This window comes from Medicago truncatula, chromosome 6 (assembly GCF_003473485.1).
Source record: "Medicago truncatula cultivar Jemalong A17 chromosome 6, MtrunA17r5.0-ANR, whole genome shotgun sequence".
Lineage (NCBI taxonomy): Eukaryota > Viridiplantae > Streptophyta > Magnoliopsida > Fabales > Fabaceae > Medicago > Medicago truncatula.
This window is the reverse complement of record NC_053047.1, coordinates 34391746-34406342: the sequence shown is the minus strand read 5'-3', so window position 1 is coordinate 34406342 and position 14597 is coordinate 34391746. Positions and strand designations below refer to the sequence as shown.

Sequence of the window (14597 nt, the reverse complement as noted above, 5' to 3'; positions counted from 1 at the left end):
CGTTACTTTGTGTAGATCAGAAAGCTCTTTTCCAGTAAGGACAAACTTGTCCCACTGTAGTCGTTTCGACCTGTTATGCACATGTACATAAATAAATCAAATAATAATAATAATAATAATAACCTTGAATATAGCAACAAAAAAGTAGACATGTTTCATTATGAAAATTTTAGTTTAGAACAAATCATCCCATTCAGCATAAAAACATATATGTTCATCCCTTATAGCTTAGAAACCATAGAGAGAAATCTCTATATTACTTTCTAGTTCTACCAAATATCTATGTCAGAAGTCAGAAGACCTAGTAAATAGTGATTGTTTTTCAACATTTTTGGGGAGAGGGAGCGATATTTTAGCATTAGAGAAGTACTCTAAAACGCACACACTCACCAGGGGCAGGCATGGATTGCACGAATGAAGATACATCGAGATGCAGAAGGATCATGTGCAATGTTCAATACCCAATGCATCAACAAACAGTCCAACTGAGCTACAACGCATACTACGCCAATTTTGACATTTAGTAGCGCTCAGTTAATAGCACTTTTAGAAAAAGTGCTAACAAAAAACTGGCTTTGATAAGTATAATAGCGTTTTGTTGCAAGTGCTAATATAAGGGTACATCTAAAATAGCACTTTCTCCAAAAGTGCTAATATTGGCAATTTAAAAAAAATAAAATAAAATAAAAGAAAAATGATGATGGCGGTTTTGAGAGAGTGAGTATTCACAAAGTGGATACTTATTGTTAGCACTTTGTGTGTTGAACGCTATCTTATATCCTAACAAAAAGGGTGTTTTTAAAAAAAAAATAAAAAAAAATGCGGATCAATTTTTTTTCAATTGGCGCTAATCAGATTTTTTTCATTCCCTCTTCTTTCACACGATCAGTATCTTTCTTTCACCTTTCTCTCTATTCAACCCACATCCTTCTTCTCTCATCTCACCACTATTTAACCAAATAACCACCGCCACCACCATCAAACCCCACTTTTCAGAACCCCGTATCTCTCATTGAACTCCACTTCTCACAACCCATTGAACCCCATCTCTCATCTAATCCCACGCATGCACCCACACAGGTATAATGCAATTTCTTAATTTCTTTGATTTATTTATCTCATTGATTTTATTAATCCCAAAATCTGAGCTGTTTTTCAATTTCTTGTGATACGGTTTTGTTCTCCATTTAGTTAATTTCTTTTGTTGTGTTGTTCTACATCTTGAATCTAAATTATCAATGGAAGTTTATTCATAGACATAAATATTGTGGTATTTAAAAGACTATTTTGATACTTGAATTAAATCAAAAGGTTCTTCAATAAATTAAGAATTAGAATTAACAAATCTTTAACTATTCTACTTATTTATTGCCTATAATATTCTCTGCCAATATAGTTTGTGTATGCTAAAATTGAAATTGTTTATTGTAGTTGAAGATCTCGAGAATCTATTGCGATTTGTGAATCAGAGTATTTTTCATTGCTGAGATACCTACCCTCATCGTCGGATTCACCCTCACAGCAGAGACATCGAACAACATACGCCGGACTCGGAGGTGTATTGGTAAGTATTAATTATTATTATTTATTATTTCTTAGATTTTCGTTTTGGTTTCGATGGTGCACTTATAGTAGATTTTTATTTTTGGGTTAATAGTGCTTTTCACCCCTGTAATATATGTCATTTCCGGTTTTCGCCCCTATAAAATTTTCGGTTTGATTTGCACCCGCGTAAAAAATTTATTTTCCGGAAAACACCCCTAATAGGCCATTTTCAGAAAAAAAAATTTCAAGAAATTTTGGTTTTTGAATGGCCTATTAAGGGTGTTTTTCTGAAAATAAAATTTTTACGAGGGTGCAAATCAAAACGAAAATTTTATAGGGGTGAAAACCGGAAATGACATATATTACAGGGGTGAAAAACGCTATTAACCCTTTATTTTTTAAGATATTATTTTCAATTTTATGATATATTTTTGTATATTAGTGTGATGTAATTTGGTTAGTTTTTTGTTTTGTTTTAGAATTTGATTAGAATTTTCACAATTTGAGAGGTCGCATAGACACCAACACTTAATAAACTAAAAGCGATTGAATGTAATGATATGTGTCGATGTTGTTTTTGGTGTCAAACACTTACGCTAACAATTGTCTGACACTAGTACTTGTGCATTTGAGCTAAAGTGTGTTGAAACTAGAACTGAGTATTTGACATTAGAATATCGCAACACAATTACGGCTGAGTCAGTGAGGAAGAGAAGTCTCGAGTTGGTCTTATCAGTCTCCTCCTCCAAACCAAACCAAACTAACAAACCTTTTCTTTCACTCTACTCACTTGTGTTTGCGTGGAATTGTTGTGTTTGCACACACCGTGCCTCTACTACGAATGGTGGTTGAACCCACGGGTGTGTCTAAGCTGGTGAAGTGTTTTGTTGGTGGTTTTTGAATGGTGTTTGTAGGTTGGTGCAATCTGATGGCTCCCTACAGCTGATTTTGTTTTATGGCGTTGGCTTTATTACAACAGTGTTAGTTGTTTGGTTAGGGACTGTTTTGTAGCTTTTGGATCGGCATCTGTTGATGTTTTCCTTGTTTTTCTGTCATTATGTTATGCGCCTGCTGCTGTTTCGTTTAGAAGCTGGTTTTTTTTTTTTTTTTTTGGTGTTTTATATGCTGTTAGGAGTTTTGTAGGTGTTACCGCTTATATACGGTATTTGTAGTCCAGTACTTTTGGGACCCTAGCATGTCTCTTGTGCAGAAATTTCCAGTTAATATATTATGCTGTTAAAAAAAAAAAAAAGATGAAGTGATTGAGGTGTTTTCTCAATGGGATCAATCACTTTAAATTCCTAAAGTTACTCATAACCCTTTAAGGTGGGGTTAGGAGTTTTGTTAAACAAAGTTGCCGAAAATGACTTGTGAATACGGTAACAATAATTAGTAATATTATATGTATGCAAAAGCCAAAGTATATATAGCTAATCTTCTACTTTTAACCATAGGATATTTGACCCTCTTCATTAATATCAACATTAATGATAATAATGCAATTTAACACGAAATACACTATGTCAAGGGTTGATCAAATATAGAAAAACTAGATATCTAAAGGTGGTTGTTTTGGTACCTATTATCAATTTTGGTCATGTTGTCTTGTTGTCTCCATGTGCAGTCAAGGGAGGTTTTGTTGCTTCCTGTTCCCATAGGGCCAGCAGCTGCCCTGTTTTAGTGAAAAGTTTTTAGAGCGTCCGCGGGTAGATAATATAAAAGAGATTATTGATCATAACTGGTTAAGTGCTTTCCAGGTACCTCTATTGTTACCAATGTTCTATAATCAAACCAATCAATTAATATTAATGTTATTTATATTGTGAGGTAATATTAAAATCTTTAATTGTTTTTAATTTGAAGGTACTTGTTTGACAAGTTCATTAGTCCAAATGGATTAATAACCAAGTTCTCTTTCGTATCCCCACATGTATCATGTATCTTTGGCGGAACTTTAAGTTTCCATATACCGGTCCAGTACCCTGGTCGCCAAAGATAAGAAGAATCGACAAGTTCAGAAACACAGAGTCTATAGGCACTACGAACAGAGTAACGACCATGCCGTTCTGCTTTCCAGATAATTCTATCTGTGTCAACCTGTGGGATGAGAGGGGTGTGTAGTATCTTTTCAGCGATATCACCGCTAAAAACTTGTCTAATCACCTGTTCATTCCAGCTTTTATCATATAAATTCATTAAACTATTTATGGAGAAATTTTGAACAAAATGAGCCCCAGGAACATCACTGCGGATGTAGTCTCCATCACGTAACCAAGGTTCATTAAGAATAGAAATCGACGCAACTGAACCTATACTCCACCTTGCACCACCGCGGACGAGAAATCTAGCTCGCATGATACTACGCCAAACATAGCTCGGAATGGACCTATTTGAGCCGTAAGATAGGAATCCGAGGGGAAATATCGAGCTCTAAAGATACGGGTCACAAGGGACTCCGGTTCGTTAATCAACTTCCAACCCTGTTTACCTAGCATAGCTAAATTAAAAGCGGAGAGATCTTTGAAACCCATACCTCCATGTATCTTTGGTGCGGATAACTTTTCCCAGTTCAACCAGTTTATACCTCGCTGCGTTGTTCGTCCATGACCCCACCAAAAGGAATTCATCATCTTCTCAATTGAATTGATCAAAGTCGTTGGCAACTGGAAAATACTCATAACATAAGAAGGAATTGCCTGCAGAACAGATTTTATCATAACCTCGCGCCCTGCTTTAGACAAGCACTTTCCACTCCAAGAATTAACTTTATGCCACACACAGTCTTTGATGTATGCAAAAGTTGTATTACGATCTCGGCCAATCATAGAAGGTAAACCAAGGTACTTACATGTGCCCAACACCACTTGTACGCCAAGAATAGCAGTAATGTTCTGTTTGAGAGGATCCGGGACATTTTTGCTACAATAAATCTCACTCTTTGGTAAACTAATGGCCTGTCCGGACGCTGCTTCATAAATAGACAAGATATTTTTCATGACAGTAACTTGGTTCTCATCTACTTTAAAAAAGAGAAAACAATCGTCAGCAAATAAAAGGTGAGAGACAGAGGGAGCTTGACGACAAATTTTAGTGCCCGTGAGAACACCCCGAGACTCGGCGTCCCTAATGAGTAAGGATAGGCCTTCAGCACATATAATAAACAAGTACGGAGAAAGTGGATCCCCTTGACGAAGACCACACCCCGGGATAATAGGGCCAACCCGTTCACCATTCACAAGTACAGAGTAATCCACCGATTCAACACACATAGACATCCAATGAATCCACTGACTATTAAAACCCATTTTTGTCATGACCGCCCGTAAATATGCCCAATCCATACGATCATATGCTTTACTAATATCAAGCTTTAAAGCAACATACCTGTCCTTAACACGGGTTTTGGTTCTCATAAAATGTAGCATCTCAATAGCAACCATAGCATTGTCTAAGATGGATCTTCCCGGGACGAAAGCAGACTGATTGTCGGATATACATTGAGACAAAACCCCTTTCAACCTGTTTGCTAAGACCTTCGAAATAATTTTATAAAGAACATTACATAGAGCAATGGGACGCCAATCGCGCATGCTAACCTGCGAAGAACCTTTCGGAATAAGAGCAATGTTAGTAATGTTCAAATCCGGGGGAAACTGCCCCGTTTCTAACCAAGCACAACATTCTTTGAAAATATCATCGCTACACAAATTCCAAAAATGTTGATAGAAACTAGGATTGTATCCATCAGGGCCTGAACACTTGTCCGGATGCATTGAAAAGATAGCTGTACGAAATTCTGCTTTTGTAAACGGAGCGGTTAGAGTATCATTATCAGAAGCAGAGACAGACAAATTAATAACATCAATCACAGGAGAGAAGTCGCCTACTTGCTGCTGAAAAATGTTAATAAAATAATTTCTAGCGACATCACACAACCCTTGTACATTGGTGATTTTATTACCTGCATCATCTTTAAGAGAAAGAATACGATTTACCTTCTTCCAAGCTGAAGCAGATACATGAAAGAATTTTGTATTTCGATCACCATCCTTGTACCAATGAGTCTTAGCACGTTGTCGCCAATAGGCATCATCTTGGGACAAAAGCCGTTGCATGCGCTTTCTCAATTCAAACATGCGTGTTTGATCCTCACCGGAGGAAACAAGTCGCACATCGTGTAACTGCTTACGACAATCTTCAATATCCTTTTTTAGTTGATGACAATGGCTTTTCTTCCATACAGACATGTCTTCCGCACATGAGGAAAGCTTCGGAATGATCTTATGAGTAGAATGTTCCTGCCAAGAATTAGTAACGAAATCCTTGAAGCCCGGTTCAAGATGCCACGCATTTTCATAGCGAAAATGACGCTTAGCAACATAGGACCGAGGTGAAGGAGCAAGATTGAGGTAAATTGGGTAGTGATCAGAAGCCGGAGCCACCAAAGTTTCAACATAAGCAGTGGGAAAATTCTGAAACCACAAATTATTAGCAAGTGCACGATCTAACCTTTCTTCGACGGCGCGGGAATTACCGAGACTTTTGAACCAAGTGAACGAATAACCTTCAACCGGGACATCAGATAAACTAGCGTCAAGAACAGCTTGACGAAAGCCGTTAATAAGCCAAGGAGGTCGAGTGGTGTGCCCCCTTTTCTCACTTGTATCGAGGATGTCATTAAAATCGCCAAAAATGCACCAAGGCCCTGTAAATTGAGATGAAAGTTGTCGTAAAAAATCCCACGCGGCATTTTGACGACCGCTATTAGGATAATCATAATAACCAGTAAGTCTCAAAGTACCCTTAACACTATCAATAATCCCAACAGTAATGTGATTTCTTGAAAAATCAATAAGATGACAATTTAAAGAATTACGCCAAAATAAAGCAAGACCCCCGCCTCTCCCGGTGCGGTCTACAGGAAAATAACAATCATAAACAAGCAAAAAACGAAGTTCTTCAATTTTATTACGGTGAGCTAGAGTCTCACTTAGAAATAAAAGATCCGGATTGAAGTGCCGGACTAGGTACTTAAGGTCGGGAATAGTACTCGGGCTACCTACACCCCGACAATTCCACGCCACTAGACTCATTTACCTAGGCAGGCCTGTTCATCAGGACCTGCCATTACATCATATTCAGCAAACAGAGGATTATCAAATACATTCATCTCAACATCCCCCCCTGGACTAACATTTGATCTTATTACAAAGTTTCCCAATTCCCCTTCAGCAACAGATGGTTCACCATTCTGAATAGCAAGCATACGCTTACGTTTCTTCAACTCCGACCCAATTTCCTCAAGCGCATCATCAGTATTTTCACTTCAAAGCGGAGCAGCAGGGAGCCCAAGAACTATAGGGCGATCCGGAAGCAGATTTGAGGCCGAGGTACCTGTTGAAGAGGAAGGCAGCAAGTGCACTTGACAAGCAGAATGAGCACCTTTACCTTTTTTAACTAACACAGCATTCTGGGCAGCAAGCACATCATGTCGCATGGCAGTGAGTTGTGTTTGAAAAGCAGTCATACGGTCATGAAAGTTAGTGACAACACCTGTCCCTGCAGTCTGAGTTTTACGGCCAACTGATGCAGCAGCAACATCTGAGTTGTGTGATGGAGTGACAGCGGGAATAGGGTCTTGAAGCCAGCGATTGGTAGCAGCAGTGCCAACACGTTGAGTGACTGGTTTGAGATACGGGCCCCAGTTACGGACACCATCATCTGAGTCAAGCTCGAACAATTCAGGGCAAACCTTGTCTGTATGGCCAAGAACTCCACACCTGTGACAAAATACACCAAGTTTTTCGTATTTGAAATTAACTGTAACAAAATTACCATTACTAGCACGGACACGCCACTCTTTTTTCAATGGAACAGTGACATCTATGGCCACTTTGATTCGCATATAGGAACTGTGAATTGTGTTACGGACATCATAAGCCTTAAGAGTGCCTAAGAAGCTTCCTATACCTTGACCAACTTTTGGCTGGACAAAGCCAAACGGCAAGCCATGAACCTGGACCCAAAACTCTATGTGATTCAACGGGACAAGGTTTGGTACAGCACTGGGAGCAATACGATCCAAGACAATATGAAAATTATCATAGAGCCAAGGACCTTCCTCAAGGACGCGAGCATCATCGACCTTATGATGGAATTGAAACAAGTAGCGATCAGCCACAGACTTAGTGATCGTGACCCTCTTGCCTGGCTTCCAAGCGCGAGACATACGTTCGCTGAAATAGGCGAATTGGATTTCACGATCAGCTAGGACTCCACCGATCAGACAATGATCAAGGTCAGCAGCAGTTTCAGGTTCAGCTTCTAGGTTAAGGGTTAGACCTTCATCGGACAGGGTAAGACCGTCAAGATTGAGTTTTGTGGGATCCATAGACTCGGTTGACAGACAGGGAAACAAAGGAAGCGGACGTGGGACATGGAAACAGAGAGGAAAACACAGGAAATACACACAGACACTAAGCAAGGCAGCTAGGGTTTTGATGAAAACAAATATGTGAATGAAGGGAAATATATAGTTGAAGGAAGAAGCATCTAGATCATGGATCAGATGAGGAGCAACTTCTCACAAGGAAAGATCCAGCCCAAGGTGCGGCGGCAGCCCAAAAGAGGGTGGCGCTAGAAACCCTAGGAGGTGGAAACCCTAGGAGACCATTTTTTGATTAACATTATATATATATATATATATATATATATATAAGTCAAAATTATTTTGAAATTTTTGTGTTTGTAACCAAACAAATATTTAATCTCATCTATCCAACTGATATTTTCGGCATTACTCTAAAAGCGTGTTTGGATTAGGAATATTCTTAGGTAATGTAATATTTTGAGGGAATTCAAATAATTTTAGGTGAATTTCATTGTTCGGAGGATAATTTTGAGAATTTTTAAAATGATAGAAATTTATGAAGTATTTTGTTCAAGTTAAATTTATTGAATTTCAAATGACATCTAAAAACAAAGAATTTTAAATTTCTTCATTTTTATAGTTTTTCAAATATTACATTTTGGTCATCGTATTTTTCAATTTGACCACTCATTTTCTTAAATTATAAATTCATCCCTCATAATTTTTGAAATTTGCAAATTGACCCTTAATTTCAATTTCGAAATTTTGCCCAAATAAATTAAAATTTACCTAAGAATGATGACAATGAAATATTCTATTTTTCCATCCAAACAAAAATATTTAGAAAAGAAAAAAATTTATTTGAATCATTTGAATTGCCTAGAATTCAAAAAAATTCAAAAAATTTCAATTACTTCATCCAAACACAATCTAAGTCTATAGAGTAACTTGATATTTATATTTGAAATTTGATTCACCTCTTGTAAACTCTTCATAAAGTGAATAAAACTAAACAATACAAAAAATATAAAAGTATAAACTCCTAAAGGAGGGGAGATTCGGTTCTTTGCTCCAACTTAAAGATTGTTGAATCACCATTTAATATATATAATCAGAGAATTAGTAATCATTGAACAAGAAAAAAAAAAGTTGAGTACTGCTAATGAGTTGTATTTTTCATCATCTACGAAGGACCAGAGCAATGCATGAAGTACTAATGAGTTGTATTTTATTGTGTCAGATTTATCATTCATTGTGATAAATTGTGTCAATGAACTGGTCAATGCATTAGAGTTACTTACTATACATTTTTGGACAAACACAAAAGAAAAACCAAATAATATATATTGAAAGTTGAAACTAGTGTTAACCATTACTTTGTTCACCGTACCATATATATTGAAGATTTTTTTTTTTTTAGGGAACGTAGAAGATGTTTTTGTAACACAAATATTGAGTTGTTTTATTAACCAATTTCATTATTTAACTAAAAAAAACGTATTTTCGTATTTGTGTAAATTGAATATCCTCCACGCGCACCTGCGAAGACTAACTATCCAAGCATTGTGGGATCTAAATGGAGAAAAAAAAATGTATGATATTAATGACTTTTTTCACTAACCATTTTGACTACTTCATTAACAACAAAAATATAAGACATTAATTACAAATTTTACTTCATTAACCACATCTGTGTAGAATGTTAACACCGCTACTTCAACTGTGGTAAACACAACTCAAACAGCCGGGGATAAAATTTAGCAACGCCCTTCTTAACCACAAACGAATACAGCATGTCAAATTTTTTTAAACCATATGTTTGAATTATATTAACCATCTAATTTGTTATCGAATTTAATGTCAAAACTTTGTGTAAATATTATTTCACTAATGATGATGCATATATAAAAAAAAATAAAAAATAAACTAGCATAATTTTTTAGGAATACAGAATACTTATGGCTTCCATGTGAACACTTTTGGCTTCGATGTAGACTTGGCTGGATTGTTAACAAGATTAGCACTATTTTGTCAATTTTTCGTCCTCTCGTCTCGGTATAGTAGGACCATGTGTTTTAATTTGGCTTTACACTTCTCCAAATGCCAAGTTCCTTCCCATTTCCTATATATCTCGTATTTGACAATACACAATAAATATTTATCTCTTATTTATTAAAATTAATCTGAACGTTAACTGTTGCCCTAATTTTAATCTAAATTATATGCTTATTTTTACTATATTACCCCTATTTAATTAAATCTATTTAATTTAATTAATTTAATCAAAATCTTATTTTCAAACAGAGAGATCTCTCTATTTAATTTAATTAATTTAATCAAAATCTTATTTTCAAACGGAGAGATCTCTTATATCTTATTTATTAAAGTTAACCCGAACGTTAAGTGTTGCCCTAATTTTATCCTAAATTTTATGCTTACTTTTATTGTACTACCTCTGTTTAATTAAACATATTTAATTTAATCAAAATCTTATTTTCAAACGGAGAGATCTCTTATCTCTTATTTATTAAAGTTAACCCGGATGCTAACTGTTGCCCTAATTTTAGCCTAAATTCTATGCTTACTTTTACTGTATTACACCTGTTTATTTAAACCTATTGAATTTAGTTAATTTAATCAAAAACTTATTTTCAAACAGAGAGATCTCTTATCTCTTATTTATTAAAGTTAACCCGGACACTAATTGTTTCATCCTATAATCGTTGCTCCTATTTTCAACTCATCGTTGCTTCTTTGTTTTTACTAAACGGAGTCCATCCTATAACAATTTCCTCCTATTTTGTTTGCCTTCTCCTACTTTGTTTGCAAGATAAACAATAACAAATATATACTACAAAATCTTCGGTACTTGAAATTTTTAGAAATTGGAACTTTAGAATATAATTGTTCTTGAATGTATGATTTAGGGTATCTCTATCACCCCTAATTTCCCAAACGTTGTTGGCTTCTACTTGGAAATTGGAATAAAACTTAATAGACTGATCAATTCAATATGCTATAATTATTATTATAAAAAAATATGAGTGGATGGTAAGAAAAAAGAGAACATGAGTGGACCTTTAATTAAGAAAATAAAATTTAGTATAAGTGAACCAAGTGGATATGAAAGCATGGGTGGCGAATGGTTAATATGTACATGAGTCCTATAGGGGTCCTATATATTTCATGGGTGGCGGCTGCCCCTTTTCATTAGTACCTAGCTCCGTCCCTATGCTTAACCTATAATGTTACGTTACGGTATCAAGGACGATGTCATGGAAAATGATAATATGGTACAGTACCAACGACTATGCTTCTTAATATTATGAAATACTATATGACAATCATGACATTCATCTAAACTATTTTGTTACCTATTACCGTCAAATATTACCTTCCATATGACCCGTGTGGTAGCACGGGTCGATGGTCTAGTTGGAATGTAAATACTACTAGCCCTAGGTCTTTTTTAACAATAAATAAATGGGTCAATAATGACATCTCATCATTATGTAATTTTCTGTGTAAACTGATCACAATTTGGAGTTCACAAGGCCACTTATGCAGCAAAAAGAACAGAAAAACTGAAGAAAATGCAAAGAAGCAAACGTGTCACGATTTGCTAAAAACGTGACACGATTTTAGAAGACCAAAAACATGCTCTATGTTAAGGAAAAACGTGTCACGATGACAAAAACGTGACACGATTTGAGTAAACCCTAATTCAGCTGTTTGTTACTATGAAGAAAAACGTGTCATGATTTACTTAAAACGTGACACAATTTTAGGCGAATTTCAGTGCCTATTTAAGCTGAAGTCTATTCCAAAGACAAGGGTTGCGAATTGAGAAGAGCAAAGTGTGATTTTGAGACTACAAGACGGCTAGGAGGGTGATTTCTTCATCCTTTTACATGTTCATGTATGTATTGATTCCTCTAATGATTATGTTATTTGTAAATACCATTATGAGTAGCTAAATCCATTAGAGGTTAGGTCTGAGATGATTCTTCGTAAGCCTAATTGAAACATGTTGCTGTGAAACTATATTTATTGTGAATGACAATCTAGTTTTTATTCAATTCAATTGTTCTTAATGCTTGTTATATCCTGATCAAATTTAAACATGATTTAGTGACAACGAATGACTACTGACCCTAGCTTTCGAATTAGACCTAATTAAGTTGTTCTAATAAACATGGTGTCGCGTAATTTTTCGGAGATCAAGGCTATTTGATTAGCTTTTGACTCACTAATTTATTTCACGACTGAACATTTAATTTTTTAAGAAAAAGGGGAAAAAAGTTCAAACTACCCCATTTTGAAAAGATTTTGGGTTCGGGGGTTAGTTACATAAAGGGAAGGTATTAGCACCCCTTATGTCCGTAGTACTCTACGGGAACCTCTTAGTTTTATTTAATTAATGTGCTATAAACTTGCTTATTTATTTTTGAAAAGAAGGAAACTAAGTGAAAAATAAAGACCTAATTATCTACATTTTTTATTGATTTGGAAGGACATGGTCCTCTGCCTACGTACCCGTGAGGGATCAAAACCTCGTAGTTTGGGGTAGAAAACGACGTTTGATTGGTTTGGTGTTTTTTATTTGTTTTGAAAAAATGTTTAAAAATGAAAAGCCAAGTGGCAAATAAGAATTTGTTTGTATTTTTTATATTAAAATAAAGAGACTTGAAGTAAAGTTAAATTGATTGAAGTTTGATTAAGAAAATAATATAAAAAAAAAAATCACTTGATTTTGGAATCAAGGTTTATTATGAAAATATTTTTGTGATTTTGATTATTTGCATGTTTTTGTTGTTTTTGGAATATTAATTGAAAATTAAACTAACGGAGCAATAAAAATAAAATCGCGTGGATTTTTGTCGTGACGTTGGCTCACCACAAAATCCCTAATCTATTTTTTTTTGAATTTTTTGGATATATATAAGGCGGTAAATAAATAAAAGGACATACACCCACACACTTTTCTCATTTATATTTACATTGGACCTAAATACATTCTAATTGCTGGAAAATAAATAACAGTAATTAAAATGATAAATAGAAATATAATAAAATGCAAAAATGCTAAAAAGAAATAAAATGCAAGAAAATAAAAGAAATGGACAACCAAAGGGACAAAAATTATCGAAGGGACAAAATTATCGAAGGGACAAAATTCCGAAGGGACTTTTCCGAAGGGACAGAAAAAAGAGGGAGAAGAAAAGAATAGCTCATCAACACAAGCTAAATAGGGAGAAGAGAGAAAAATTCTTTGACAACTCAAGAGAACTTTTGGTGTTTGAAATTGTGTGGAATGAGGGCTCTATTTATTGGTGAGGAGGTTGATGAAAAATGGAAAATTGGTTTAATGGAAATGATGGACAATTATGGTGAATTTTGAAAAAGGAATGTTAAAGTTGACACTTGACTTGAATTTTTTTTTAGACCTTGTGCATTTTATTTTGGACCTATTGACACTTTGTTTTTTTTGGACACTAATTAATTAAAAAAATATAATAATAAATCTAATACGAAATAAAATAAAAACAAATTAAACTAAATTATGTAAAGAAAAATAAAATTAAAAGATGGAAAATAAAAATTATTAAATATAAAAAAAAGTAACTAATCTTAAAATTAAAATTAATAAAAGATGTAAAGAAAATAAAAAGAGAAAAGAGGGTCCAACTCGGAATCAAAAATGGGGTATTTTAAAATACCTCTCTGCCGAATTTTTTTACTGAAAAATCAGAGTTAAGTGACATGTGTCAGTGGGGCCTTAGGTCAAAAATTGGGGTATGACACATGGTTACTCTACGAATGGATAATCCTTTATTAGTGATATTAGGTTAATGTGCTTAAACCTTCAAAGGTTATGAGACCACCTAAGAAATTAGGGGCTGTAACCCTAGAAGAGGGTCTAAACTCAATGGATTGATTATGGCTATTTTGTTAATTATTGTGGAACTAGTGAATCATTCACAAGAATAGGTGCAGTATACCAATTAGGGGAACATAGATGATTCGAAAGACCTAAACTCATCTCTCTCTTATTCTTAAAATCAATGTTTAATTTTTGTTGTTACTTTTATTGAAACAAACCAATCAACTGCCTAGTGGAAAATCAAAATAACTTCTATACATCCTAACTTACAACGTAATTGAACTATTGAGATTAAAACCAGTCCCTGTGGGAACGATATTTTTACTACTTTGATAGTATTTGGTACACTTGCTATATAAAGGAAGACATAAGACCTAAGTTGTCACTAAAGCCGCAATTCACAAAAGAGTCAATTAGGGTTTTAGTTTGTCTTTGTTATTTGTGAGCCACTCTCGTATTTCTTGATATTGAAGTTGAACTTTGTAGTTGAGTTGTAAAACTTTGAATCACTCAAAGCTTGTAAGCACGAGTTGATTCTCAGCTTAGGAGAGTGTCTTAATTAATGTTGTTACTTTTAGGACGATCACTGGGATTTTGATTAAAAGGAAGTTAGTAGGGGATTTGATATCTAGGACTAGGAGAGTCTTAGGTAGAAATTTCACGAGTAGTGATTAAGTGAGAAGATAGTAGACCGAGGGTTATTATGTATGCTTTGAATTGATACTACTATTGTGAATTTCCTTTCTGGCTTGGTAACCCCAGATGTAGGTGAAGTTGCACCAAACTGAGTTAACAAAC

General features: G+C 34.9%; 1 protein-coding gene across 1 annotated transcript; it reads right to left on the bottom strand.

Annotated features, from left to right (window-relative positions):
* Window positions 1-6871: 6871 nt before the first annotated feature.
* On the bottom strand, window positions 6872-7936 carry LOC120576100 (uncharacterized). Its single transcript, XM_039827090.1, has one exon. It carries the CDS (start codon window positions 7934-7936, stop codon window positions 6872-6874), a length of 1065 nt encoding a protein of 354 aa, XP_039683024.1.
* Between the last annotated feature and the right edge of the window lie 6661 nt (window positions 7937-14597).